Genomic DNA, 25,144 nt, shown 5'->3' on the forward strand with positions numbered 1-25,144 from the left:
CTGTTTTCTCTGAAAGCAGCTTCGCCACGCTCCCTTGTGTCCAGAAAAAACCTGCCACCCCTTTCGCCCGTCGAAAAACGCCGAAAGACGCTCCTTTGAGTCGACGCTGGCGTCGATGCCTCGTCGCTTACGCGCCGCCCTCCTATCTCCTCCGCATCTCTCCCCTTTGTGATTCTCATCGGTCCATTATCGTAATTGGCAGACGAATCGATGGCTGATCGCTCCTAGTTTCGAGATACGCACGAAACTCTATGCACAATGGCAAAGTGAAGCGACGAATGATGTTTTTCGAAGAACTCAACGACTGATCTTCTACTGTCGTCTGCGGCGCGAGGGGTTGTGAAACAGGGGTTAAGGTTGTCGAATACGAAGGCGCGACTTAATCCAGAGTATATTCAGGGTCGCGCGCGAAACGCGTTTACGTATGTTCGTTACACAGGTAACGCGGTATCAGGTTCGTGAATCGACTGGCTATCTAAGTGAATAGGAGGCTGATTAGGAGTTCTGGCGCATCCCCCGAACTGGTAGCTAAGGGAAAGGAAGGCGGCTTCTCGTTATTCGTTATTTGACTCCGCGAGTCGGCTGATCCTATCGGATCCCGAATGCCGTCTGCATGGTTATATTATTCGCCAGCACCGATTTGACATTCGCTCCGCGAGCGTACGTAGCCGTTTTTCCCTTCAGGAATTCTATCTTCCCCAGCTCTCTCGTTTGGTGTTATCGGAGAGTTGAGCTTCGCGGCGAATTGAATTCGAGGGTAAATTGTACGGTACGTGGCGCAGAGTGGTGAGCGGCGGGGTAAATTGCTCGTCAAAAGGACGCAGAAAAGGTGGAGGACGGGACAATTTGGTAGGTCATAGTTGGGAGCTCTCTTCCTGTTCGCTGGTTGTCTCTTTGCGAGTGGCGGGCAGCGCTCAGACGTTTCGCTCGCGGTAATTGCAGAACGGAACGTTACACGGTCCACCCCTCCATCCGGTTTTTCATTTGGCCCCTTTTAGTGTCGACCTTAAAATAAACTTTGTAGCCCTGCGTCGTCGTCCTCATCGTCGTCTTCGTTGTCGTCTTCGTCGTCGTGGTCGTCGCCGTCGTTGGTCGTCGCTGGTCGTCGTTGGTCGTCGTCAGCGTCGACGTCTCCCTCCTCTGCTCTTCCTCTCCCTCTCGCTCTCACTTTCTCTGTATGCTTTCTCATTCTCCTCCGCAATCTCCTCTCCGCTCCGTTTGGTCTGTGCGTGTATGTGTGTGCGCGCGCGGTCCCGTCACGGCAAGTCAGCCAAAGAAGCGCGGCCGAAGGAAATGAAAGAGGGAGGGAACCGTCGGAACCGAGGGAAGAAAGAGGAGCGCGGAGCGCGGTTCGAGAGACATCCCAAAGAGTTACAGCTTTCAATTTAGTACTGCAAACACTCGCCGCGAGTTAATATCTGCCTTCCATTTCCTGGTCTAACCGAGTCAGCCTAGCCCGCGAAAACGAGTCCGTGAAACTTGTCACCGGGTTGTTCCCGCGAGAGGCGAGGCCTAGCCGGGCTGCTCTCCACGGTACGTCGTTCCCCCGAGTAAGACGATTACGCGGTCTCGATTAAATGTCGAGCGCAAATTTCCCTGGGATACTCTGAGTCCCGTAAAAATGTCAGACGCTCCTAGATACCGCTTGGTAATGGCGTAGAATCGCGGGTAATCGAACGCGAGCTCGCTGTAAGAGAGAAACTGTTCAGGAATTATCCGCAATGACACGGTAAATAACGACGCGGCGTCGCGTTATGAGAGCGTGGCACGCGAGGACGCGGTGCTCGTAGCTAAACGGTCTTCTGGTGCGTGTTGCAGGTCGCAGTGCAGCCGCGAGGATGTGAGGAAGGATGCACGCAGGACCGCGTGAGATCATCGTGATCGCCGGGAGATGGCCGCGACGCCCGTATCGACGTGATCCCTCGAGCGAAGAAGGGAACGCGAGGGACCGGGCACGACGTCGAGCGATGCACTGAGGGCCTCGGCTAACCGCGGTGGCACACGAAGCGAGGCGCAGCTAAGGAGTAGAGCAACGAGCCAAACCGCGAGGATGGAGGAGGTGCGCGGCTCCCCGGCGCGGCGGCTTTCGCAGATCCTCGACCCGATCGCGCGGCTCGCGACCGATTTCGGCTCGAACTCGGCCCCGTGCAGCCCGAGGCTAGGCGTGCGGGGCCACGAGGCGAGCACTGGCATCGTTCAGACGGGCCCGTCGGCAGAGCCTGGGACGCGCAGACAGCAGCAAACCGAGACGAGCCGCAGCGGGCTTACCAGCGGCCCGGAGAGTCCTCGACTATGGCCAAGGCAGTTCCGTCAGGCGCCGGCACCGCCGCCGCGACCCAGACACGGGAACAACGCGAACAACAACCACGCCGCGGGCAACCTCGCCGCCGGAAGTATACCGGCCCCGGTGCACGCCAGGGACTCGCCTTACGTGAACGTGCCGAATCTGTTGTTCCAAAAGGAGAAGGGGTTCGCGGAGACTGCGAGGAGCGCCGGCTACGTCGAGCTCAGGGACGCGAAGCCAAAGTGCACCCCGTACGACTTCACCTCGGAGCCGAGCGGACACGTGGAGTACGCGGACAAACGGACGTTCGCCGCGCAGACCGACTTCGACGGGACGTCCGGTTGCTACGACGCGAAGGATCTGGCCGCGTTCGCCAGAGCGAGGTCGAACTTTGACCCTGGACCGGCGCAACCCCGCGGTGGACACTTCGATAGAGCGTACTCGTTTTCCGGTAGACAGCCGGAGCATAGCGCAAGGATGTTCGCGGAGAATCGACTGTACGTGGAGCAGAGGAACGTGGCGGCGGCGGCGGCGGCGGCAGCGGCAGCAGCGGCGGCAGCGGCTACCTCCGAGGCGAAGAAGGAGAAGCTGGAGAGCAGACCCGCTTACGGCTCCTCCAAGAGCTTCGATGGATACTCGGCTGCGGTGGAGGAGCTTAATTGGCAGGAGAGGTGCCTCGAGCTGCAACTCGAGCTGCACAGAAGCAGAAGCCAGGCCACCAGGGTGCGAGACATGCTTCGCGAAAAGGTCAGTGTCTATTTGCCTTGCTCTTCTTCCTCTACTTCTCTCCGATCCTCTAGCTCCATCTCTTTGGCCACCGTCTCTAACTGTAGTCGCTCGACTTCGCGGCGCGCAACTCCAGGATCGAAGTTCGTTTTAGCTTGAACGGGAAAACCAACTCGTTACTCTCTGCAGTCACCCCACGCCACGGCTGAACCTTTAGAACCGGAACGCGCGTAAGCTCCGTTCGAACCGGAAAAGGTCGGGAGACCACCCTGAAAGCAGTCCCATAGATCGTTGACTAATTCCTCGAGAAATTCCCCTCGCTCTATCGAATACCTATCGAATGCTTCCCAGGCGGTTCGTAAAGTTACTCGATTACATCAGCAGGCGTGAACGGGTCTTTGAATCCCTTCCTGGCCGCGTGTCGCCACGGTTCGATTCGAGAACGAGACTGAACCGGTCCTCGTTACGATCCTCGAACAATTTATACCGTTCACGGCCGGTTTTATCCGACGCTCGACATACGTCAAACGAATCGCAGAAGGGTGAACCGGTCGACGAAGAGAGAAAGAGAGATAGAGAGGAAGAACGTCGGTTGGGTACATATGTCTTTAGTATGCATGGTCACGCGTTGCGATTTAACGCGGCCACCCTAGATAAGGCACATAGCCGCCGCTATGGAGGGCCGTGGAATGGTCTCTTCGCTTCTTGAAAACCCCTCGTGCCTCTTAGACCGAATTGAATCACTTGCCGGATGAGGAGGCTCCACCGGTTCAGGTTTAGGCTCTTCCCGGTCGGAAAGTCACACGGACGGTAAAATACCGAACGATTAGCTTCGAACTCGACTGGTATCGCACTCGTAGCAGCTATAAAATCAGCTGACGAAGCGGAGAGCCACGGCTACAGTTCCTTATCGGTTTGGTATCGCGCCTCCGAGGTGAAGCCCGTTGCGCGTTGCTTGCATCACTACCGGATCGTTGTCCTGATTGACGTAACGTTTGTTTACAGCACGCTTTGCTCGCGGCATGATTCGAGATTACTCCGCCACTCGAACCTCTCGTTCGATTCCATCCCGCGTCTTCGCGTTCCACGCTGCATCCAGCTGGATGCTGGCTCTATTATCAGCTGGAATCACCAAATTGGTATCCACATGCTCGCGTACGGCAGTCCGCGTTCCTTCGTTAATATGCGAACATTCGTAAATTTCTTGGGTGATACCTACGAATGCGCGAGTACGAGGATTAGATTATCTACCTCGAGGGCGCATTGCTTCCCGCGGGGCGCAATTTCATACGACGCCATACCCCGGGCAAGAATCCCTTCGGTTAGCCGAATCGATAAATAGCCCAGCTTAATTGCAATCCCACCGCGTTCTAACAAGCAGAAGTTACGACAAAGCGCGTAATCCGCGTCTACCTCTCGCGGAGAGCCTCCTCCACTTCCCGTGAAGAGGGGCTCCGAAACGAATTTCGCCAGCTCGACGGTGGTTCGCGAACGGATCGATGGCGTAGCCGCGTCGCGCGTACACACGCGGTGCAGTTTCCTGGAAATTGCTCACGTGCTCCGAGAGTTGACCTTTCGTCGCGTGACAAGAGCCCACATTCCGGTTTCACGGTCGCGCCACGGAAATAGTTCGGCTAGTTATAGGAACGGTAGCGGGTGGGTGGCGGAAGATAGCGGGAGCGGGGCAAGCCTAGGCCAACTCCTCGGCTATCCGCGTATCGCGCTCTTTAAAGCCTCTTCAAAGGGCACTGACGAGTAACGGCCTCGTAAAAAAATTAACAGCACTCGCGTGCTTCCGCCGCGATACGATTTCCCTCGCAAGTTAAAAGCCCTTCGAGTAACGTCGTTTACGCCGCCTCTACGGCGACCCCCGTGGAAAAACGGTAGCGGTAGGGTAGCGACGAGACGGCATCGAATGGCCGACGCGAAAATCCGCGCAGGCCAGTGCCGCGCCGCGGAATATTCGGTTTTCCGCGCGTCGAATTTTCCCCAGGCTTTCACGCTTCCTCCTTTGCTGACGTTTCCGCCGGGCGCGTCGAACGGTCGCGCGGCTGAGCGTTAATGCAGACAAACTGCGGCCGAAAAAGGGTGAGAACGGGCGAGCGCGTGTGTGCCTCTGTCGTGGGGGATGAAAACGTTGACGAGAATTCGGCGAGCGGTGCGCTCGCTCGGAAATTATACCGTCGCCTCCACGGGACCGCCATATTCCGAGGTTTTTGCCTGGCCTGTCCCTCGCGTTCCACCCTCCTTCCTTCCGGCTACGGTTTTATTCCTGCCCGCTGAAAACATCCAGTTAAACGGGAAATCGGTAAATATCGCGACGCTGATCGGACGCGTTCGTACGTGTCGATGGCCAGTGCTTTCGACGCCCGTTTTCGTCTCTCTTTCTCTCTTTCTCGTCTTTTTTTCTTTATTTCACAGCGCACGGGTGAAATTTTGACGCGCGTTGTTTGCGAATATTGATTTAGGGCGTCGGGATGATCGTAGCTAACCGTGCCAGCGGCAATTTGCAAGGGAAAGTGCGGAGGAAATGTTGTTGTACAGTGGGTGATGCGTTACTTTCGATGAATAAATTACACGGGTAACCTTTTCGAGGCGGCGGATCCAAAATGGCCGGCACTCGTCTGCGGAGCATGATGTTAAAACCGTCGAGCATTATGCTCCGTGGGAAATACGACATCGTTCAAGTTGATGCAATCTTCGTAAGAACGTCTTTCCCGGGCTTCTTTACGCGAGCGTATCTCTCGTGTTCGCCTTAAGTACCGTCTTGCCGTGGATTCCGGCCGACTGGCCCGAGTCCCGTCTTAAATCTTCGTTAGAATTTCTAATTTACCCACCGTCGTCGTCGTCCGAACTTGGCGATCCGTCGAAAGAAACGGTCCCCCAGCCAGTCGTTATTTTCCACCAAGCTTTTCCACCCCTTCTATCTGGTTCCCTTTGTCCGCAGCCCGTGCCTCTCGTTATTATCTCGTTCCACATCGCGGCGCAGCCCCTCTCCAGCTCTCCTCCGCCGTCATCTTTGTTCAACGAGTGGCGATGCGCTTGTTTCCGCAACGACGAGCGAAACTGCCGCGGCGGATGCAGAATCGCGGACCCGACGCCTGCCATCCGAGTTTCTGAACTGTGTCACGTCTACCACGCGCGCACTCGCCCCGTTCCACGTTCCACCGTCGCACCACGTTCAACGGTAGGAGACCCTCGAGCTAATAATTCAGACCAGTTGTTCGTATCGATTCAATTAATCTTGCCGGGCGCAACTATTGGGATTTAGCCGGAGTCGCACCGCGTGATACATCGCGTCAAACGCCAAACAAGACATCTATCGCCGGTACGAACACGCGAGCCAAGCGGTTTAACCGTGTTCGCCCCGTTCCATACCGTCCCGTCATCGATCTGAAAAACAGGTTCCCCCCGTCCCCGTTCCACGAACGGACGTAAATTTCGCTAATTTCCGCGGTCCGTTTCTTTCCTATCGGCAATTGACGTCGTTGCGTGTCCCCGCTCGACCTCGTTAGCGGCTCGCCGGCCGGAAATCTCCTCTCTCGCGCGGCTATTTCCCGTCCTCGCTACCGTTAAAAGGGTTAATTCGCGAAGGAACACGGAAACAGTCGGAAACGACGCCACGCGACAGTCTGTCTAACCGGCGACAGCTCGTTATCTGAGCGACGATGACAGCTCGAACCGGGCCGCGCCTAAGCAAACGTCGTACACGGACAGACACAGTGGCACGTAACTGGTACCGCGAGGGGATATTGTTCACCAGTCCTATTAATATTGCATTCCATCGGTAGCAGTAGCGCGCGGAACGGCCGCGTTCCACATATATAAAGGCCCCGTATCAATATTGATTCGGCAAGCGACGCCGTGAATGGAGGCTCCCGTGCAAACAGACGAGGCCTTCCGCCGCGCCGCGCGGATTTCTAAAGGCCGCCTCCTCGGCACGGGGTTGCCTCCTTTTCCACCGTTTTCAAGACCTATTTACGGATGAAACGGATGTTAACTCGCAGTCTCGCCTCCTCCGCCCTGTCACCCGTCAACGGAAAGGATATTGAAAGCCGAACGAGCGACCGAGCGAGCTCTGATCGGCCGCATCTCACGCGTTGCAATGGAATATTGAAAATTCAGGGCTCCCACGACGAGTATCTCTCTTCCTCCCCCTCGCTTTGTCGCCGCGGTTTCCATTGCCACGAGTCTTCTTCTTGTTTTCCACCTCGATCGGCTGAGAGGAGCGGCAGAGCGGGAGAGATATTGGTTTTATGGGCTGTATTTAAAGAGCGGACAGATGAATGGAGTGCATTTATACGGGGTGCAATTGTCGTTTCGATAAATTTATTCGACGAACGGCCCCGCGTCGCGAACGGGGACGTGATCCGCAGGGCAATGGTTCTAATGAAATGATTCGCGTCGCGGAACGCTTGGTGTCGTTGGATTTTCGGTGATCCTTCGCGAACTTAACGAGCCGTTTTGTGTGCGTCCCGACACCTTCGATGTTTGCGTTTGCGGCCCCATTGACGCGCGACCGCGGACAAAATTGCCCGATGGAATCCGCGCGCGAGCCGTTCGACGGCCCACAACTTTTCATTAAAATCGTCGCTGATGCGTTCACGCGCGAAACACCGTTTAACAATCGATGGTCGCGACTGTACGTTTCTCTTAAAAAAAAATATATATATATATCCGCGAGCCCGTTGCCACGCGTCTCCTTTTCTTGGAACGAACCGTTTTACGTAACGCGGTGGACGTCATCGGTAGCGAATAATCGTCGCTCTCGTGACCAGCGGTCGGGGAACGAATTTCAACGCCAAACTGGAAGACAAACGGAGGGGAATAATTGCATGACTCGCACGAATTCCGCCCACGAATCGAGGACGACGACGGTTTAATATCGATCACGACGTCCGCGCTTCCTACGTTTCCTCCGTTTTTCCTTTCTATCGGTTTTCACGTCCGTCTGCCTTCGAGAATCGCCTCCTCCTGCGACTTCCCTCTACTTCCCTCGATAGCACACCGCGAGCTGACTTATCGATGCCCATTGCGTTATGCAACAGAGTGAGAAAGAGAGAAGTGGAGAGAGAGAGAGAGATCCTCTATTGATACAGACGATGGTCCTGTGTATAACCCAATGCTCGCGGGACCTATACGACTCAGCCACCCGTTACATTACCGTGAAATATTCGCCATTACCTTGATTTGTATGCCTCCTGAACGGGTCCCCGCAGCGTGTCCGTCAGCCGGTTGATTCGCCAGCGCTCCGCGTTCATTAATGTTTCATCGTAATGGATCGGCCGATTATCTCGCGCGCGATCGCTCGCGTCACTTTCGATTTCGTCGCCGTGACAGGCGCGCACGGGCCAACAACGCGTTCCTTGCCAACGTCCCGTTCGCAGGCTAGAACCGATTAGCCCCTGGTAATCCGTCTCTCCTGTTTTTCTCTCGCACCCTCGGTTCGCCGGGGTTTCCGGGCAAATCCGACGTGCGCAAACAGACTGGTTGATCACGGGTCGAGGAAAACTCGCGTACGGGGCTTCAGGGTATTAAGAATCGTTCGTTCTCCGGCTACCCTCCACCCGGTACAAACAGACCACCACCCTTGGCGATCGATCGAAAGTCGCCGCGACTCGTCGTTCCCTCGAAGCTAGCGTTTCGTCGAATCGAAACGGCCACGAAATTTCCGTAGGACCGTTTATCGGTCCTCCTCGGCTCATTTTCTTCCGGCGCTCTTTGTTTCCTGTTTCGCGTCGGCTCAGACCTCGCTGGCCGTGCCCGCAGGGCATCAAGCCAAACGCGCGTCGCACCGAACGACGACTGCCAGCGTCGAGAAGGGTGCCTCTAATTGGTCCCCATCTAGGAGGCCGTCTCAAAGAGAGAAGAACCGTTCTCCCCCGTGGCTCCTCCGTTTCCGCGTGCATCGCCTCGTCGTCCCACCTTGGCCGCGCGCGTACGAACGAGGCGTGTATCTCTGGCTCGTTTTCAAACGGCCAGGCCCTTTATCTCGTTCCGTATCGTTTCCGGCGCCGCCTCATGGCGAACGCGCGATTATATTCATCGCCGCGAGCAACTTTTCGAAATTAATATCGGCGACGGCCCGTTCGCGTTCGACTTTGCCCCCGCCGTTTCTATTTTCGTGCCCCGTCCGCTCTCTGCTCGTTTTCCCGCGGACCGCCACCAGAAATGTCTTCCAGCTTCGCGAGGGACGCTCCTCGAGCCGTGCTGGCCAAACGATCCGGATATTAACCGAACGAGATCTCTGCGCGAGTTAGCAGGCGAGTCTCTCGAAAGTGGATCCACGGTGCGATTCAATTTTCACGCCTCGCGACCAACCCCCTTTCACGTTGCGCGTACAGCAGACCCGCTCGTGTCTTGGACGTAACCAGCCGTATCGCTCGAAACGAATGCACCGGTGGCTAATGAAACCGGAGAGGGTGGAAGAGATCGGAATCGTCGTGGAAACTGTTCCCAGGTCTGTAGTTTCGCGCGCTGATAACCGAGCAGCGTCTCCACCGTGTCGCATCCGCGCGACTCATTAGAGCCTCGGTCACCTGTATGCGTCGTGTAATATTTTTCACGGTTTACGTCTACGTGCCTTGTCCCCGTGGTTCCCCGCCGCCAGTCAAGCATCCCTCTTTCGCTTTGAGGCAGACAGGAAGGCGCGCACACCAAGAGCCGCTCGACTCTCGGTTCCTTTCGTGGCACGAAGCCCTCAAAAGTCTCTCCCTCGGCCCTCTCGTCGCGGCCACTCCGACGACAGAGGGATGAGTGCCGCGCGTACACACGTACACCTCACAGGGTGTCTCCTTTCAATCCGCTCCGCGGCGCGTCTGTCGTGGAAAGCTGCCTGGAAAATTGCTTTCTTGAGTGCTCGCGGGATTTGCGACCACTGTTTTACATGGCCTACAATCTTTTCCAGCATCCGCGTCGGCGTGCCAGTTTCTCCTCGAATCCGATGCGTCACCGAAAAATTTACTCCGTCAACTGGCAAGCTTTTTCTATTAATTACAATTTTGGTATCTACGCGCGCATGGATAGTTTGGTACGGGTAACGAGAGCGGTTATCGGTTCGAAGTTATCAGACACTCCGTATATACGGACACACGATTCGTACGAAGGGTCGAGGAACGTCGCGAGGGTAGGAGGAGCGAAACGGAAAATTACAATCTGCGAACTCCTCGTTGTAACCGACGACTACGTCGGGTTGCACGGCACCGGGAAGCCCGGACATCGTGTCCAATTAGTAGCCAAGGCAGCGGGAAACTTTAACGAAATTCGAGTTCGGAGAATTTGCGTCTCAATTAAAACTTCGCGTCCCACGACACGACGGGATCGTTCTCCACCGGGCCATGAAATCGGCCCGTCCCGAAGACATTCAACCCAAAACTTTCGCCACGATTTTTAGATCCGCATCACGGCTCGAGTCACCGTCCCTTGTACCGCGTCTCTCTCGAAATAATCGCTCGCTGACACCGGTGCCAAATCGCCCGACCCACCCTCCCACGCGGGTCACGCGCGAGCCACTCGAAAGTCCTCGAGGCGGCGTAATTTTCCACTATTTTCGACTGCCATCGATAACCTCTGCCAAAATGCTTTCTCAGACTTTCCGAATTTCCAATCCACCCAGTTCCACCCCTGTCTCGCAACCGGTTAACTCGTAACGGCCTCGCGTCGCAACTTATCAGTGCGAGAACGAGCTGGGTGCCGTTAATGCCGGTTACGCGGCCCGTGGTAAACGTAACCGTTTATCTTTCACGCGGGGTGGCGATCCGTCCTCTTAAACCCTAACCAGAGATAGGAGCGGGCTGCTTATTATCGCGGAACACCTCGCGCGTGTCTTCTACACGCGTACGATATTTCATTTCGAATGAGATACGAGTCGTGTGCGCGCCCACCGTCCCTGTTTCCCCCGGTTTCCCCCGATTTACCCCGGTTTCCCGTCTGCCGAGGATGACGAGAGCACGGGCTCCGGCCTCGAGACGGCTGGAATCGGAGTTGGATCGATAATCGACCAGCCTCGGGTGTCAACCGGAAGAATACGATGGGACGTGAAACGAGCACGAATCCGAGGGCACCCTACCCGCTGGTTTATGTATATTTTTGCATCGAAATCGGTGTCCCTTCGAAAAAATAGAGCCGTGAGATCCGTTTCCACGTGACTACGGCATCCGTTTCGTTCTCGCATCGTGGAATTGTCAAGCGTCGATCATTTCTGTCGGACTTGGAGAAAGTAGTTGGATTTCTGTTGCTCGCAGGAACAGAGTCGCGTCTTCCGTTCGCTGCCAGGTTCTCCTCGGAGTCGCGTTCGAGGTTGCAACCGGAAGTCCATCGAATTCGACCCTTTATTTGCGGAGCGGCACGCGAAGAACGGAGGACTCCAACGCGACTTCTCGATTCTCTCCCGTTGCCAGCGTCTACCAGAGCCGGCGCCACGACGCCGGGCGTCTCGTCTGCCTGGGAAAAGTTCCACGCCAATAAGCGACCGCGTCTGAATAAATCGAGCCCCTCTCCTTCGCTCTCTCTCTCTTTCTCTCTCGAACTGGACCACCCTCTGGCTTTTCCGCGCTGCACAATGCTGCATCGACGAAACGAGCGGACCTTGTATCGATTTAGAATAGATTTCTACTCGTTGTTTTCGTTTCGTCGTTCCTGTTTTGCTGCGACTCTGAGTCATCGAGTTTCCGAGAGCGCCGAAGTCATCAGGCAAGATTCTTTTCAACTTCGCCAGCGTGGAGAACGTCGCTCGTAAGATAGAGGTGACGCGAAACGGGGGCGTAAGGATCGGTTAAAATCGCTGGTACAGTCTCGTAAAGAGACGAAAGCTTCTCCTCGCCTGGTCTCTCTAGTAAATACGAATTAAGGGATGGGAAGTTTGCAAGTCGAGAAACTTGCGAGATGCGGAATCGTTTTTTACGGCTCCTGGATCTTCTCGACTCCTTAGGCAGTACGTTTTTATCACGAGCCCAGCGCCTCTCTCACGGTCGTTTACCGGGTATCTCGAGTCTTTTGATTATCGCTGGAGGTAAAGGGACCGCTGTCTGGTTTTTCGGGTTTCCTCAAGGAATTGTCGCGCATCACGTTGCACGCGATGTATACGCGTACTTTCAGAGTATTTTCTGAAAAGTCTGAGATTAAAGCCTCGCAGACGGCACGGTCTTCTTCTCAGAGGAATGATCAAAGCCCTGCTACGCTTCCTCTCGACGTCTCTTCCGGCTCCTGTCGGAGGAGAGTCCCTTTTGACCCAGTTCATACATCCGTTTGTAGTTCACCTCAAGAAACAGGTATCACTCCAATCTCAGTGTCCATTCGGTTCCTCGTTTGCGACGTGAACTCTGCCATCTGAATACTTCGCTAAATGCTCGTAAATCCCACTCGAGGGTTACGTTCAAATAACGAGCATTTTTTGTCACGCGACTCGAAACTCTGAATCGCGTAATATTTCTCCTGGAGAACACGCGACCAATGTCCCCAGTTTAAATGCCACCCATTTAATGTCCATATAAAACTCTCGTACAGTATCAAAGCCCTCGTGAATAATTCCTGGCGACGACTTTTACCAACGTCGAAACGATTCGGCGAACGCGAACTTAGGAATCGCGAAGACGCCTGTTCGAGCCGCTGATTAAGTATCCACGAACCGCAGTCCGTGTACCGATACGTAACGAGGTGTGCCGGATACGGAGCCAGTCGATTCCGCACGTACGGTCCACCCTCGACGCCCGTGATAAAACCCTATCGAGAAACCTGTCCACGATATCCCCCGGATAGTACACGACTTCCCCTGGTCTTTTGCGGGGCGACGAACGAGCGGCGCCACCTTTTCTACCACGGCCGATGAATTTCGCCGGTGGTTACGGCCACGAGGACGAAATTGGAAAGCCCTGGGTTTCCGGGATGAGGTCCGTGTACGGTTCGAGTGCCGCGGCGCTATATACCAGGATGGATCCTTCTCTGACTAATTTCCCGGCTCTCCGCCGGGGCCCTTCGCCCGAATCGAATCACCGTGAAAACGCGACGGATGAAAGGGCAATGGGGATAATTCGATACTGACCTTTCCCGTCCAGAGGTATAATTACGTTTTAATCATTCAGCTGCGTACCGATTTATTCCCATTCGCGTGGATCGATCCGCCGTGCTGGCTGATTTCTGCTAATGTTTTCGTTAATTCGTGATACTTTATTGAAAAGAGTAGAAGAGTAGAGAGATATACAGGTGTATTCTTGATTGATAATTAAGCTATACAAGTAGCTGGGCTAGTTTCAGTGGAGCGTGTAGGGGTTTAGAAATTTTCCATATGCCGGTGAAAATCCACCCTGAACGCCGACAGTCTCGACGAGAATTGATTAAGCCCGGTTTAACCCTTCGTTTGAACCCTCTGGTGGCTCGTAATCGTAAATTGGGGTAGCTCTCGCCCCGTCCCCATACATCGCCAACCGAGAAGTGTCGCCCTACCTCCGAGTGTTCTCCTTTAATTCCAGCCTGTACGCACCTGTACACCCTCTTTCGGACACGCCTGCTTCCGGGTGTTGCCGCCGTTACACGTACCGATTCCTCGAGCTTAAAAAATTTACAACGCGACCACCCCCAACCGCGCACCCCAACCCCGGTTCGCGTGACCACTCAACGTCCCGTCTTTTTCCTCGAGCGATTTATTCTTGCCACGGCGTCTCTGTGTTTCTTCTCTGTTTGCTCCTCGAGCGTAATCGATATTCGCCCGCAGTGCAGTCGCCAGCCTCGTCGACCTTATGAATTTCATCTCGCTAGGATCGCGGACCAGGCACACCCTCCCGAATCCCTGTCATCAGGGACCGTTTCGTTTCGTTTCGAGTAATTCTCCTCGTCGTCTGTCTCTTTCGCCGTTCTGCTCCCATTGAAACGAGTCGGGACGATTAGGGGTGGCTTTGCAATGCCGGTGAATTTGCAAGGCTTTTCCGGTCGAACGATGTCCGGTGGAATTTCGGTCAGCTCTCCTATCGGACCGTGCTAAATCCGCGACGCTGAAACCGTACGAACAATGATCGTCCGCGTAGAAAATTCGCGATTCGATCGTTTCTTCGTTAAAAAAAAGGACGAAGTATCTCGTTCGTCGCGAGGGATAGTCTCGATCGATTTCACCAGCGACCTCGCGATATCATATTCAGACGAACGGAGCATCGTAACGCTCGTTCCATGCCTCGGGATAAAAAACCTCCCTCTGGCTGGGCTGGGTATACGTCTTCGGAACTCGTTTCCCAGGAAACTGCCACATGTAAGCACCGAGGAATAATCCAACCCCCGGACTTTTCCACGCGTTCCGCCCACCGTTGTTGGATGCGTAAATCTCGAGGAAAAGCGTACCTTGGAGGAGGCGAGGAACGGTTTCACAGTCCAGGGACGAGGAGCGTTCACGAAGGTCTCATTTGACCAGACGTACGATAAAGCTCGTGTCTAACGGGCCGAAGACCTACCCCGCCACGTTCCATCGGCGGTCCCCCTCGCCCTTTACGAGCGGATTCTTTGTATAAGGGTTGCTCGTACGTCCTACGACGCCCCAGATAGCGCGATTCAACAGGCAGCAAATTGTGCTTGCGCCCGCGACACGCCGGGGCGAGGCTGTAACGAGATCGCAAACGGACGCACCCCCTAATATACTCGCCCGCCGATACGCCAGCCTTTCTCTCTCTCTCTCTCTCTCTCTCTCTCTCTTTCTCTCTCTTTCGAGCTCCTCTTCGATATTGCTCGACGAGAGCGTCACGAAAACAGAGCGTATCCCGTTTCTAGACGGAACCGTGTGTATCGAGCTACTCAGCACGGGATGGCTCGATGATACGAGATATCGGTGATTCGAATGGGTTTCCAACTGCCTCGTTTCCGTTCATTCGAAGCCGTGTCTAGGTTTTGATAGCCCCCAGAGAGAGGTATGGAACAGCGAGAGGTTTAGAGCATCGATTTTTATCTTCCCTCGTTTCCAGCAACCCCCATCGCTCGCGTCTCCTCCCGTAAGATTGGACGGCGAGCGATGGACACGCGTCAGGTGCACAGGTGTTCCCAGCCGTGAATGGGAGGGCGGACAATTCCGGGGGTAATTCCTCGACAGGCGCAATGTAATCTACTTTTGACGGGGAGCACTCGTCGCGGACGTTCGTTCGATTCGCGAGCGGCTCGTAAAAGCTGTCGCAGCGCGACCGATCGGATCGATGCGAATTTTTTTGTTGGCATCGCCGTTAGAGCGGCCTGTATCTCTGTTCGTGCTCTATTCAATGGCACCGAATGGCTGTCGCGGGTCGTCCATCGAACGGATTCTCCGCTAGCGCGAGCGACGCGCGGTCATCGACGAGCGCATTGTCGCGCGGATACGATTACGACGGGTTACCAGCCGGAACGAGAAGAATTGATATCGCGATACCCTGGCGATACGTTACGTGGATTGCGAGGAACGCGTTCGTGGCGTTATCGCGTCTCGCGACGGCGCGACGCTTTTTCGCATTCGAAGCGATCCGACCGATCGATAAATCCTCTCGATCGCGTCCAATTGCCTCGTCCCGTTGATGTTCGCGTTATTACCGTCGTACGCGTCGACGAGAGAATCGAACGAGCCAATTCGCCGGCTATTTAGCTACACCGTGTCGGAATAGTTACCATTTATATCGAAAGACCCGATTACTAAGCGAGCACGGTTTCATCTCGAACCGTCAAAGTCACTTTCCAGTTTTACCACCACCGTGAGCGTTTCACTTATCATCGTGGAAACTTGGAACGCGGTAGATCTCGCCTGGAAGCCCCGTCGAGATCGCCTCGACGTCTCTCAGAATACAGCAATTACATTTCAATGAGAAAGCCGATAGTATCGGAATCCACCCGGAGTATAACAATACCACTCTTTGTCTCTCCCTCCTTTATCCCGTCGCGAGCTATTTCTTCGTATCCCCGGGATCCACTTTCGGAATTCAACGCGATTCAATCCCCAAACGAGAGTTCAGTAACGCGGCGGGCGAGTCGCGCGACTAATAATCTCGCGGCGGGGCGAATATCTCCACGGAGGTTCCGCGAACGTGATAACATCCCCGTGGCAGCCGGAGCGGGGATTTCGCGGCTCGAATTTCTAAATAACCTCACGTTCGATCGGTTCGCGCCGGTTGATTTTCCACCGGTTTCCACGGGCGTTGGCAAATTTCCCCGACGCGAACGCCGGGAGAAGTTCCAGCGGCCGAGCCATTGTCTCTCGCTCTCCGTTCTTGCCTCGTGATCGATCGCGGTCGTTCCACTTTTCGCGAAAGTTGCTCTTTGTCTCGCCTCCGCGCGGGAGAACGTAAAGTGAAATGGATCTTGGTGGAAACCGTTCCTCCGCGTACGTGCGCCGCCCGTACACATCCGTCCGGCCGTCTCTCTACGTGTCTTTCAATGGACTGGTACTTGTTGAATTGTTAGACGTACCGTGTGCCCTCTCATAATTGAAGCGATTACCTCTCGTGGAAACGAGCACGCTATTCTTCTCGTCTCGCGTAACACTCTCTCAATCGCGTATCCGATAAATTTGTAATTAAAAAAAAAAAAAAAAAGGAGACCGCGGTCGTTCAAACCGCCGCTCCCACGTACCGTGGAAATTATGGACCCCAGCTTTCCAACGAGACTAGAGAAACTAGCTGGTAGCGCGATAGAAATATCAGAATCCGTTGATTCGATAAACGGATTCGAGTACTCCCAAACGGCAGGTTTCCACAGTAACAGGTGATTTTTCATTACGCGGGACCTGGGCCCGGTGTTCTTCCGGTCGGTGAGAGTAATGGAAAACCGGCGAGGGTAAACCCGTGAACTTTTCGACGGCTGGAGAGAGGGACGACGCGGAAATAAAAAGATCCTGGCCCGTGATTAAAAGCCCTTGGGCAACAATTGATTTTTCCCCCGTGTCCATTACACGCAGACACGCAAGCGCGCGCGGGCAAACAGCAGGTACCGAGGGACACGCAGGTAGACGGGAACCGCGGGCCTCGAGTGTCCGTCCCGTCGGCTCCACGGCATCGAGGCATCGACCGCCGGGTAAGTAAAGAGGGGCGAGAGTTTTCCACGAATTTGTACGAGGCCGTCGCCCACGATTCACCGTGGGAAGAGAGAGGACGTCGCCCGATCCGCGTCCGCGAATTGAAACGATTTTACTCGATACCAGTCGCCAGGCCGAGCGGGGACGTGCGCGGAATAGAGCCAGCCAATTTTTACGCCCGTCGAGCCGAGGACTTCGCCCCCGAAAAACCGAGATACTTCCGGAATTTGTTCCCCGGACCCGGTTCCCGATCAATTTCTGCGTGCTCCGTGAAATTTGCGTGTCTGGCGTCGATGTATATTTCGGTTGAACGGCGGTACCTCCTCGCGCGCGATTTCACCCTGCTCTATTTACACTTCTGTCTGGCTCTAAATTTCAGAAGCAAGTTGCGCGTGAACTTTGCAAGCTCCGCGTCTGAACTTTTCCCGCGGACGCGATACGATTCGGCTGGGGAAAGATTTCAGGTCGCGCTCCTCCGGTTCCGCCCTCGAGTCCGGGGTGTTGGCCAGGAACGGCAGAAACGCATTACGACCCGCTGTTCATCACGGGAAAACTGGGTTACCATTAGGCGGAAACAATGGCCGCGGCGATGGAGGGTCTTTTTGCGCACCGGTTCCCGCCAGGATGGAACGGTTCGATGCACGTGTCGCTAACTCGTTACAAGATAGCTGCTCCGCGGGCGCAGCTGTGCCTACGCGCGGACGCGACTCCATTCGACGTGGCCCGGACGCTTTTGACGCCGAACGGCGTCGCGCGATTGGCAGATCTCTCTTTCTCTCTCTCTCTCTCTTTCTATCCCCCTTTGCGCACCGCGGGGCCTAAAGCTCACGTCCGCCCGATCCATTTATCCCCGCGAGGGGAAAAAAAAAGGGCCAAGGAAAAAGCCCGCTTTTATTGGACGTCCGCCGTTCCAGCGACAGTTACATATTGCACCGCCTATAAAGCTTTTTCTCCTGCCGGCCGCGTTACGCGCGCCTTTTCCACCACGGACGCGATCATTCGCGGTTCCGGACGAACCTGGATCCCTGGCGAAGTCGAGCCAGTAATGGGTTTTCGCTACGTATGATGGAACGCTTTCGGACGGTTTAATCGCCGTGGTTTGCACGCGACTATTTCCGCTACCTGGACGCAACGTCTCGCGTTTACACCGATAGCTTTTACTCGAGCAAACTTACAGACGTCGAGGGACGCGAAGGATCCGATGCTGTATCCCGTTAAATCTCCTCCTCGATCTTCCCCATCTGAAGAAGTCGCAAATCCGCTGGTCTTGCATAAAATTTCGACAACCATCCCCTGGGTCCCCGATATTATCCCAGAGATCAAACTTGTTACCTCATCCTAAAGTCGTCGATGATCGATAACCGCGATCCTCCCCATCAACCGCAAATCCCTTAAATTCGGAATGGAATACGAGGAATACGGGGCTCGTCTTTACACGCTGGCGTTCAAGTGTTGGTAGCGATGAAAATTCGCCTTCTAGATGACTGTGGTCGCGAAAATTCCGAGGGTTCGCGAGATAAAGCTGGACGCCTCGACGCGAGATATTATTCAAGCGATATAAAATGCGCGGGTATAGGCGTGTCAGGGTTCTCGACGACCCCGCGCGACATCAACGCGGCGTTGGTTTTGTTCGCCGCGTTCTCCGCGGCAAAGGTATCGCGATGGCCTGCCAAGAGAAAACGTCGCGTCACCCGGCGCGGCGCGTTGCCTCTTGGGTTTCAAAGTGAAGTTTCCAGGCAGTCGCATGGAAACCACGAAAATAGGAACTGCGCCGACACGCGCTGTTTTCCAACGGGGCGAAGATTCGGCACAAAGCGGTGGTTACTCGTCGCAATGCGCGTTTCCCTTTCGCTTGGCGAGCTTGTTTCCAGCGCGCTCGTTACCTGGACTTTCTCATTTTCCGCGCGGGTTCATTAAACAATTCGATGCGGCCTCGGGAGCTCGCGCAGCACACCCCTCTCTCCCCTCGTGTGTTGATGGAACTTAAATTACGTTCTCTTGTTCAAATTCACCTCTGATGGATCCCGTAGACCAAGCATTATATTATCTTCCGAACTTGGAGAGTCTGTCTCTCGAGGCTACGCGTGACAGGTAACGCAGAAAAGTCACCGCGGGACTGCGAGAGGGGTGGTTTCCGCGGAACAAAAGGGCGCGGCGAAAGGAGAACGCGGCGCGTGTCCCGCGGGACTTTAACTAACCCTGAAATTAGAGATGCTCGCTCGCGGAGCGAAAGGGTCGGGTGAGCACGTATTCGCCCGGACGAAGGAGAGGCACCTGCGAGGGGCGAGCGTCGAACGCCGCGACAGAGCTAATTTTACAAAACGTCGCGTTTCGCCCAGGTAAATTATTATCGTACCGCCTGCTTCCGTTCCGGTTTCTACGAGCCGGGTCGATAGATTCAACGGCTCTGCCTCGCGTAGTCTAGGTCGGAGCGTGACCAAAACGCCGCGGGGGTGTTCGTGAAAGTTTCGCCCTCGGCCGCCTCGAGGGCTAAGCCGCGCCTGGGGGAATACAGGAGCAAGGTATTACGCGAGGGCCTGCTTTCTCCGCGTGATTCGTGAAAAGCTCGCAATAAAGTCCACCGACATTATTTATTAATTTCGTGCGTGCCTAACGGAAAAAGCCGCGACGCGACCCTCGCCCTTCGTTACGCGGAGAATGCGCCTGGGGGGGTTGAAGTGGCCGCGCTGGTTGCTGGATCCGCTGGACCCCATACATTCGACCCTCCTCTCGGTGAATAGTTTCCAAAGACCAACCGTAATACAGGACACCGGAGAATAAGCATTATTGGCCTTGGATCGTTACACTGTTACCCCGTAGAAACTACTGTCGTTGCCCAGGATTTTCTTAATTATCAGTAGGATACGCGATACGGGGTGAAAATCCGGACAATCTCGCGAAATATCGCGCGCAGTCTGGCAGTTATTGAAGGATTTAGTAACGCGTAGCTGTAAATAATTAAACCATCGTTGAAACGAATAGCAGCTGATCCGATTCCGAATCGTGTCAAGCGGCGATGATCAATTAGCCGTGCACCGTCTAGCATCGATCCATCGAAGATACTCGGCCAGTAGTGCCACCCTCTTATCTCTATCTTATCCGTCTCGTCCGACCTCGCGGATCTTCTTGACCCAGTGCAACGGAAACAGAGGACAAAAGCCGCGGCGCCAGGTTTTCTGCATCGTCTCGCTGTTCGTCCTCTCGCTCGGCACTCCGTGAAAACTGGTAAAAGTGGAACGTAGCTTTTAATATTTCATCAGTCGCTCGTTCATCAGTTCGCTCGTTCGACTCGATGGAACCTTCAACCGATACGATCGTTCGTCGATTTTCAGCAGTTCGATCGCACCGTGGTCGCGCCGTTGGTCTCGTTGGTTTCGTTGGTTTCGAGCGTTTACCTCGCTCGCCATTTCCCACGGGATAATATCGTCGCAGACGTCGTCGCGGGGAATATCCTTTTCCCGCGCGTCGTCCATTTTTCGGGCGACGAAAGGCTCTCGCGGGCTCGAAATTGCGGCTGCCACAGGAGGCCGGCTTGAAATGCCCTGGAAGCAAAATCGATATTTAATTTTAACGAACCCGAGGCCGCACAAAAGAATATTCCACGGCAGTCGGTTCTGTAACGAGACCGAGTCCGCCCCGTACTCCGGCTTTCACCCGTTCCTCCACCCTGTGGCTTTCTCAGCGGCTCGGCTCTTCGTCTTTGTGTCTGGTGTCTGCGTCACGGTGCCTGAACTCTCTCCTCGAGCGACCACCCCGCGCCTAAGGGAGGCGACGAAACTTGAACAAGCCGCGAAACTTCTGCTTTCCTTTCCCCCTGTTACGCCTAGGATTTACTTAATCCCTCAACGCGTCGCTCGCGCCAAAAAAAAAAGATAAAAAGAAACGAACCACGCTCCGTCTTCTCGCATCGCAAGCTAAATTTGACCAAAATTTCTTCGAATTTTTCCCAAGTAGAACGACAGCCACACGCAGCGGTGGGACGCAGCGAGCAATTTCTGCTCGATTCGCGTCCACGTACGCCTCGAGACGACGCGCGAGGCTTAGCACGCGACAAAGGGTGACTCGCGTCACGCGGTGTGACAAAAGTACCGCTCTCTCTCCAATGGGATCGTGCATTTCCCAAGGATTTCCAGGAGAACGGCCTCGAAAATTACAGGAGAGAAAGAGGGCTTATCCGTTGGTCCTCATCCCCTTGGAGCTGGCCGAGAGAACACGGGGCGGAGAGTGGACGAGTCCGTTCAGGGTCCGCCGTGGAACGACGTTGAAAGATCGTACAGGCTTCTTTCCACTCGTCCGCCAGACCCTCCACCTTTGTCCGGACCCTACCGAATCCTCTTTTCCCCTTTTTGCCTTTCTTTCCTCGCCGAGATAGATTCGATCGCGATAGTCTATACAGCGCCGCTGCAAACTTGATGGGACTTGCTTTCGCTCGAAGCCTCCGGTCCACGGAATTTCGACGGAAATCTGTGAACTCGTCCGGCTATTTTCCTTTTTCTAATTAAACGAATTCCTTCGACGATGATTCGCGTCCGTCTTCCGTCTCGACGCTGGAGAGCCTTTCAACAGCCGAATCTCGCGTTATTACCGCACGCGTATTCAATTTCCACGAGAGAAGCACGGCCTCGTCAAAGGAACGATCGCGTTCGCTCGATGGCGAGCTACGCCAGGGAGATTGAGAATTCCACGAGCGACGACGAGACGGGAATTGATCGTCGACAATCGGTCGACGATAAGTCGAGAGCCGGGGTAGCGAAAGTGAGGGCGCGTCGCGAGTACCGCGCAATGGACCAACTTTAGAGAGGGGGCTCTTGTTCTCCACCCTCCGAGTCGTACGTGAAGACATTTTCGAGGTACCATTAAGCCCTCAAAGGCGACGCTCCGCCGCGGAGCCGGCGGAGTAATTAATTCCTCGCGCCTAGAAATTTCGTTAGAGGGTCAGCCTTTGGAGAACCGGAGGGCACGGTTTCACCCCCTCGTAACAGCGGCTCCGGTATATCGCTCGTTTCTACGCGAGGAGCTCTCCACGTTTCTAGTACCGTGAACTTCGTTGAACTTGAATTTTTCTCGGAATTAATAAACCTCTCTCCTATTTCTTTTCTTCTTTCGCGAAGAGAAACGGTATCGCGTGCATGATGGTTACCCCGAATATTTCTTCCTCCGAGGCTGGTAATTTCAAGAGTCCGCCGTGTCGAACGAGAGGGTTAACAGAGGATTTGAAGGAGCACTCGCTTTATTGCGCCCGTTGAAGCGAACGGGTGACTAGATAAATTAAACGGCGGCAAAGGAACGAGCTGTTCACCCTCTCGCGGAGCAACGAGCCAGAGGGCGAAGGCTTGAAATTGCGATGGACAAGCATTTTAATTGCTCCCCTTGAAAAGAGAGAAAAAAAGAGAAGGAAAAAGAAGACGGGAAGGGAAATCGAGAGGAAAGTAACGGGGAAGCGGGACCGGCCAGCAATTTTCCCTCGAAGAACCCCTTTCCTAATATTCTCTCGACGATAAACCATTTAGTTTCCAGCATTCCGCCCCGGGTAAATACCGGGTACGCAGCCGGCACGTGGCAAGGTATACTTACAATCACTGAACAGTTCGTTTCGGAAGCGAAACTCGATTCGATCGATCCCCATCGCCCGCGGGCTTCCACGCTCTTCGACTTCTCCGTCATACACGCGCGTACGTTATACACCAGCTACTGCGCGATCCTCTCCGTTGCAATCGAGAAAAGTTCGGTCAAGAAAGACCGTACTCGGCGAACCTGGGGAAACGGGCGAAATCTCCTCGCGAGAATTTATCACGGCCGTACGAATCTCTCGACTCGAATCCAATTTTCGAGATATACGAGGGTGCGCGTTACACCTTCCTCGCAGTTCCCCCGCTCGAAATCATACCTTCTTCTCCTTGTTTACCGGCCGTGTAGCCGCGGTATCCGCTTGTCAAAATGAGATATACTGGCCGGCGAGGTGGCAACTTTCCTTCCGCGCGAAAATACTTCTCTCTGGGAATCTTTGGACCGAGGAAGACTTGGGGGGGTGCGTTGGTTTGGACACGCGCGAGCAGAAAAATAGATTCTTGCGGAAACGAGGAACCAGCGAGGCGGAGTGAGAGAGGCGGGGGTGGATGCCTGGATAAGCAGTCAATATATCGTGAGCTCTCCTCGGTCCTCTTCCTTTTACGAGAGCCATGGAATACGCTGATGCCGCACTCCATCCGATTCGATTGCCCTGATGTATAGACGCTTTTGTTTCCCTCGTCTCTGCTCCTCCTTCCTCGCTCTCTTTCCTTACCTTTCTCTTGTTCCTCGATTTTTTCTCGCCCGTCCCGGTGTGTCTCTAATTTTCCCTGGCTACTTCCCTCGATTCCACCACCGCGATAAATAACTCGGCACCTCGATAGCCGCGCAGCTGTCGCAGTCAACCCTCCAAGGGAGGCCCCGCGAAGACGGCCTGGCTAAGTCACTTTAACGGGATTATCGGGCTTTCTTTGCGCGCCCGTCGAAGGTCGGGCTTCTTACCGATTATGTGATCGCTTCTTGACTCGCTGTTCAAAGGGAATCTCTGTTTCCTCGACTGTCTTCTATTTTCTACGTTTCGCGATCCTTCTCGCGGCCATGCGTGTCGATCCACTCGTTCGTCTGTGATTTACAACGCTCTTCGACCCTATAGACGTTACGTATAGACGGTATAGATATTCGAAAACCTATGTTTTTGCAAATATCGCGTTATTTCTTCGAGCACGTAAGAAGTTTAGAGGCTTCCAGTTTATCGGTCGAGCAGAGTAACAGAGGAAAGGGTATGGAGAGCCTGAAGATACGCGAAAGTAAAGTAGGGAGGAGAAAAAAGGGGGAAAAAGCTCGGTTACTACCGGCAATTGGCCAGGCGAGCAACCGGTGGTAAACGGCACGGAATATATTAATTAGCCCCGCGGAGCATCGGGCGAAAAACTGGCGGAACGCGAGTTACGACGCTGCGGGTGCCTCGCGTTCCTCGCGGGAAGAAACGGAAGAAAGCGGGGAAGGCTGGCCTCGAATGCCGGCGTGCACGAGCGGCAAGAACCAAGAAGAACAACAATAAAACCCCCGGGATGTAATTTGTCATGGGGGTACGCGGCGAGCGGATGTACCACTCGGTCTACGCCGCGGAACTTTCCCCATTATTATTAACGCTCTCGAGACACGCCTGTGCCGCGGCCAGGCGAGCGCCCCCGTCCTCGCGCACGCAACCACCATTTTTCTTTCATCGCCGTGAAACCAGGGAATCCCGGCGACTCGTTCACCGGGCCACGATTCCGCGCGATACGGCTGAAAATTTCATTTCGCGCTCGCCACCGTGTCGGTAAACGCCGCTACGTCCGTTTCAAATTTTCATTCCTTCGCGGAGACGAACGTTTCTGCTGCAGCGGTTGAACAAGAGTAAGATAAGCTCTTTTTACGAAGCGTGGATAGGAGTAAACGATCGTTCGAATACGTATCGACGAGGTTCGAGGGTGTTCGAGAGGCGATCCGATTCGATGCCACCGTGACTGTTTATATTTTATGAACCGCGTCGAAAGGGGAGGAAAAGATTCGCGCGTGTTCCAGCAACCTCTGAGCACACAAAAGCGTAGACGCTGGAGAGAAGAATAGGGTTCAGGATTTAATAGAGCGGGAAGAGGAAAGCAGGGTCCTTCGTTTGCCGGACAATTGTCCTGATCGATCGAGCCATCGGGGTAGATTCTACCCTCGAAGGTCTAATAGCCAAACGGTGGCTTCCTGCACTGGCTTCGTCCACTTCTAACCGATGTACTTCTCCTTTCCGTCTCGCGCTAAATTCCAGCCTGGGAATCACGGCGATCGCTAAGCGAGGTACATCCGCCAGCCAGTGGATCCGTTCGACGCGCGATGCAATTTATCTTTCTCGAGCGTCGCGGAGAAATAAGAGGCAAGGCTGGTTCGTATGGCGAATCGATAAACGCAATTACGAGTGCACACGGGGTTGGGCACGCTACTCGTCTTGCGAGTAAAAAAGAGGCAACCCAGCCCCGGTGATTACGCGGGGATTAGCCGGTGGAGAGTGCTTTAAAAGCTTCCGACAGATTCGATTAACGCGGCCTTTGGCTTTTTCGCGAGCGCGCACGTCCTCCCGTTGCTTTTCG

At 54.7% G+C, this 25,144-nt stretch overlaps 1 protein-coding gene across 6 annotated transcripts in view; it reads left to right on the forward strand.

Annotated features, from left to right (window-relative positions):
- The window catches only part of LOC143424221 (uncharacterized protein CG43867), an 88,904-nt gene that overhangs the window by 9,128 nt on the left and 54,632 nt on the right, over positions 1–25,144 (forward strand). For all 6 annotated transcript variants that reach the window (XM_076896139.1, XM_076896144.1, XM_076896143.1 and 3 more), the window contains exon 2: positions 1,819–3,031. In XM_076896139.1, the coding sequence (XP_076752254.1) occupies positions 2,051–3,031 (981 nt within the window). In that variant the 5' untranslated portion in view covers positions 1,819–2,050. The remainder of the gene's footprint in view (positions 1–1,818; positions 3,032–25,144) is intronic.

The sequence above is a fragment of the Xylocopa sonorina genome, chromosome 6 (assembly GCF_050948175.1).
Source record: "Xylocopa sonorina isolate GNS202 chromosome 6, iyXylSono1_principal, whole genome shotgun sequence".
Taxonomy (NCBI): domain Eukaryota; kingdom Metazoa; phylum Arthropoda; class Insecta; order Hymenoptera; family Apidae; genus Xylocopa; species Xylocopa sonorina.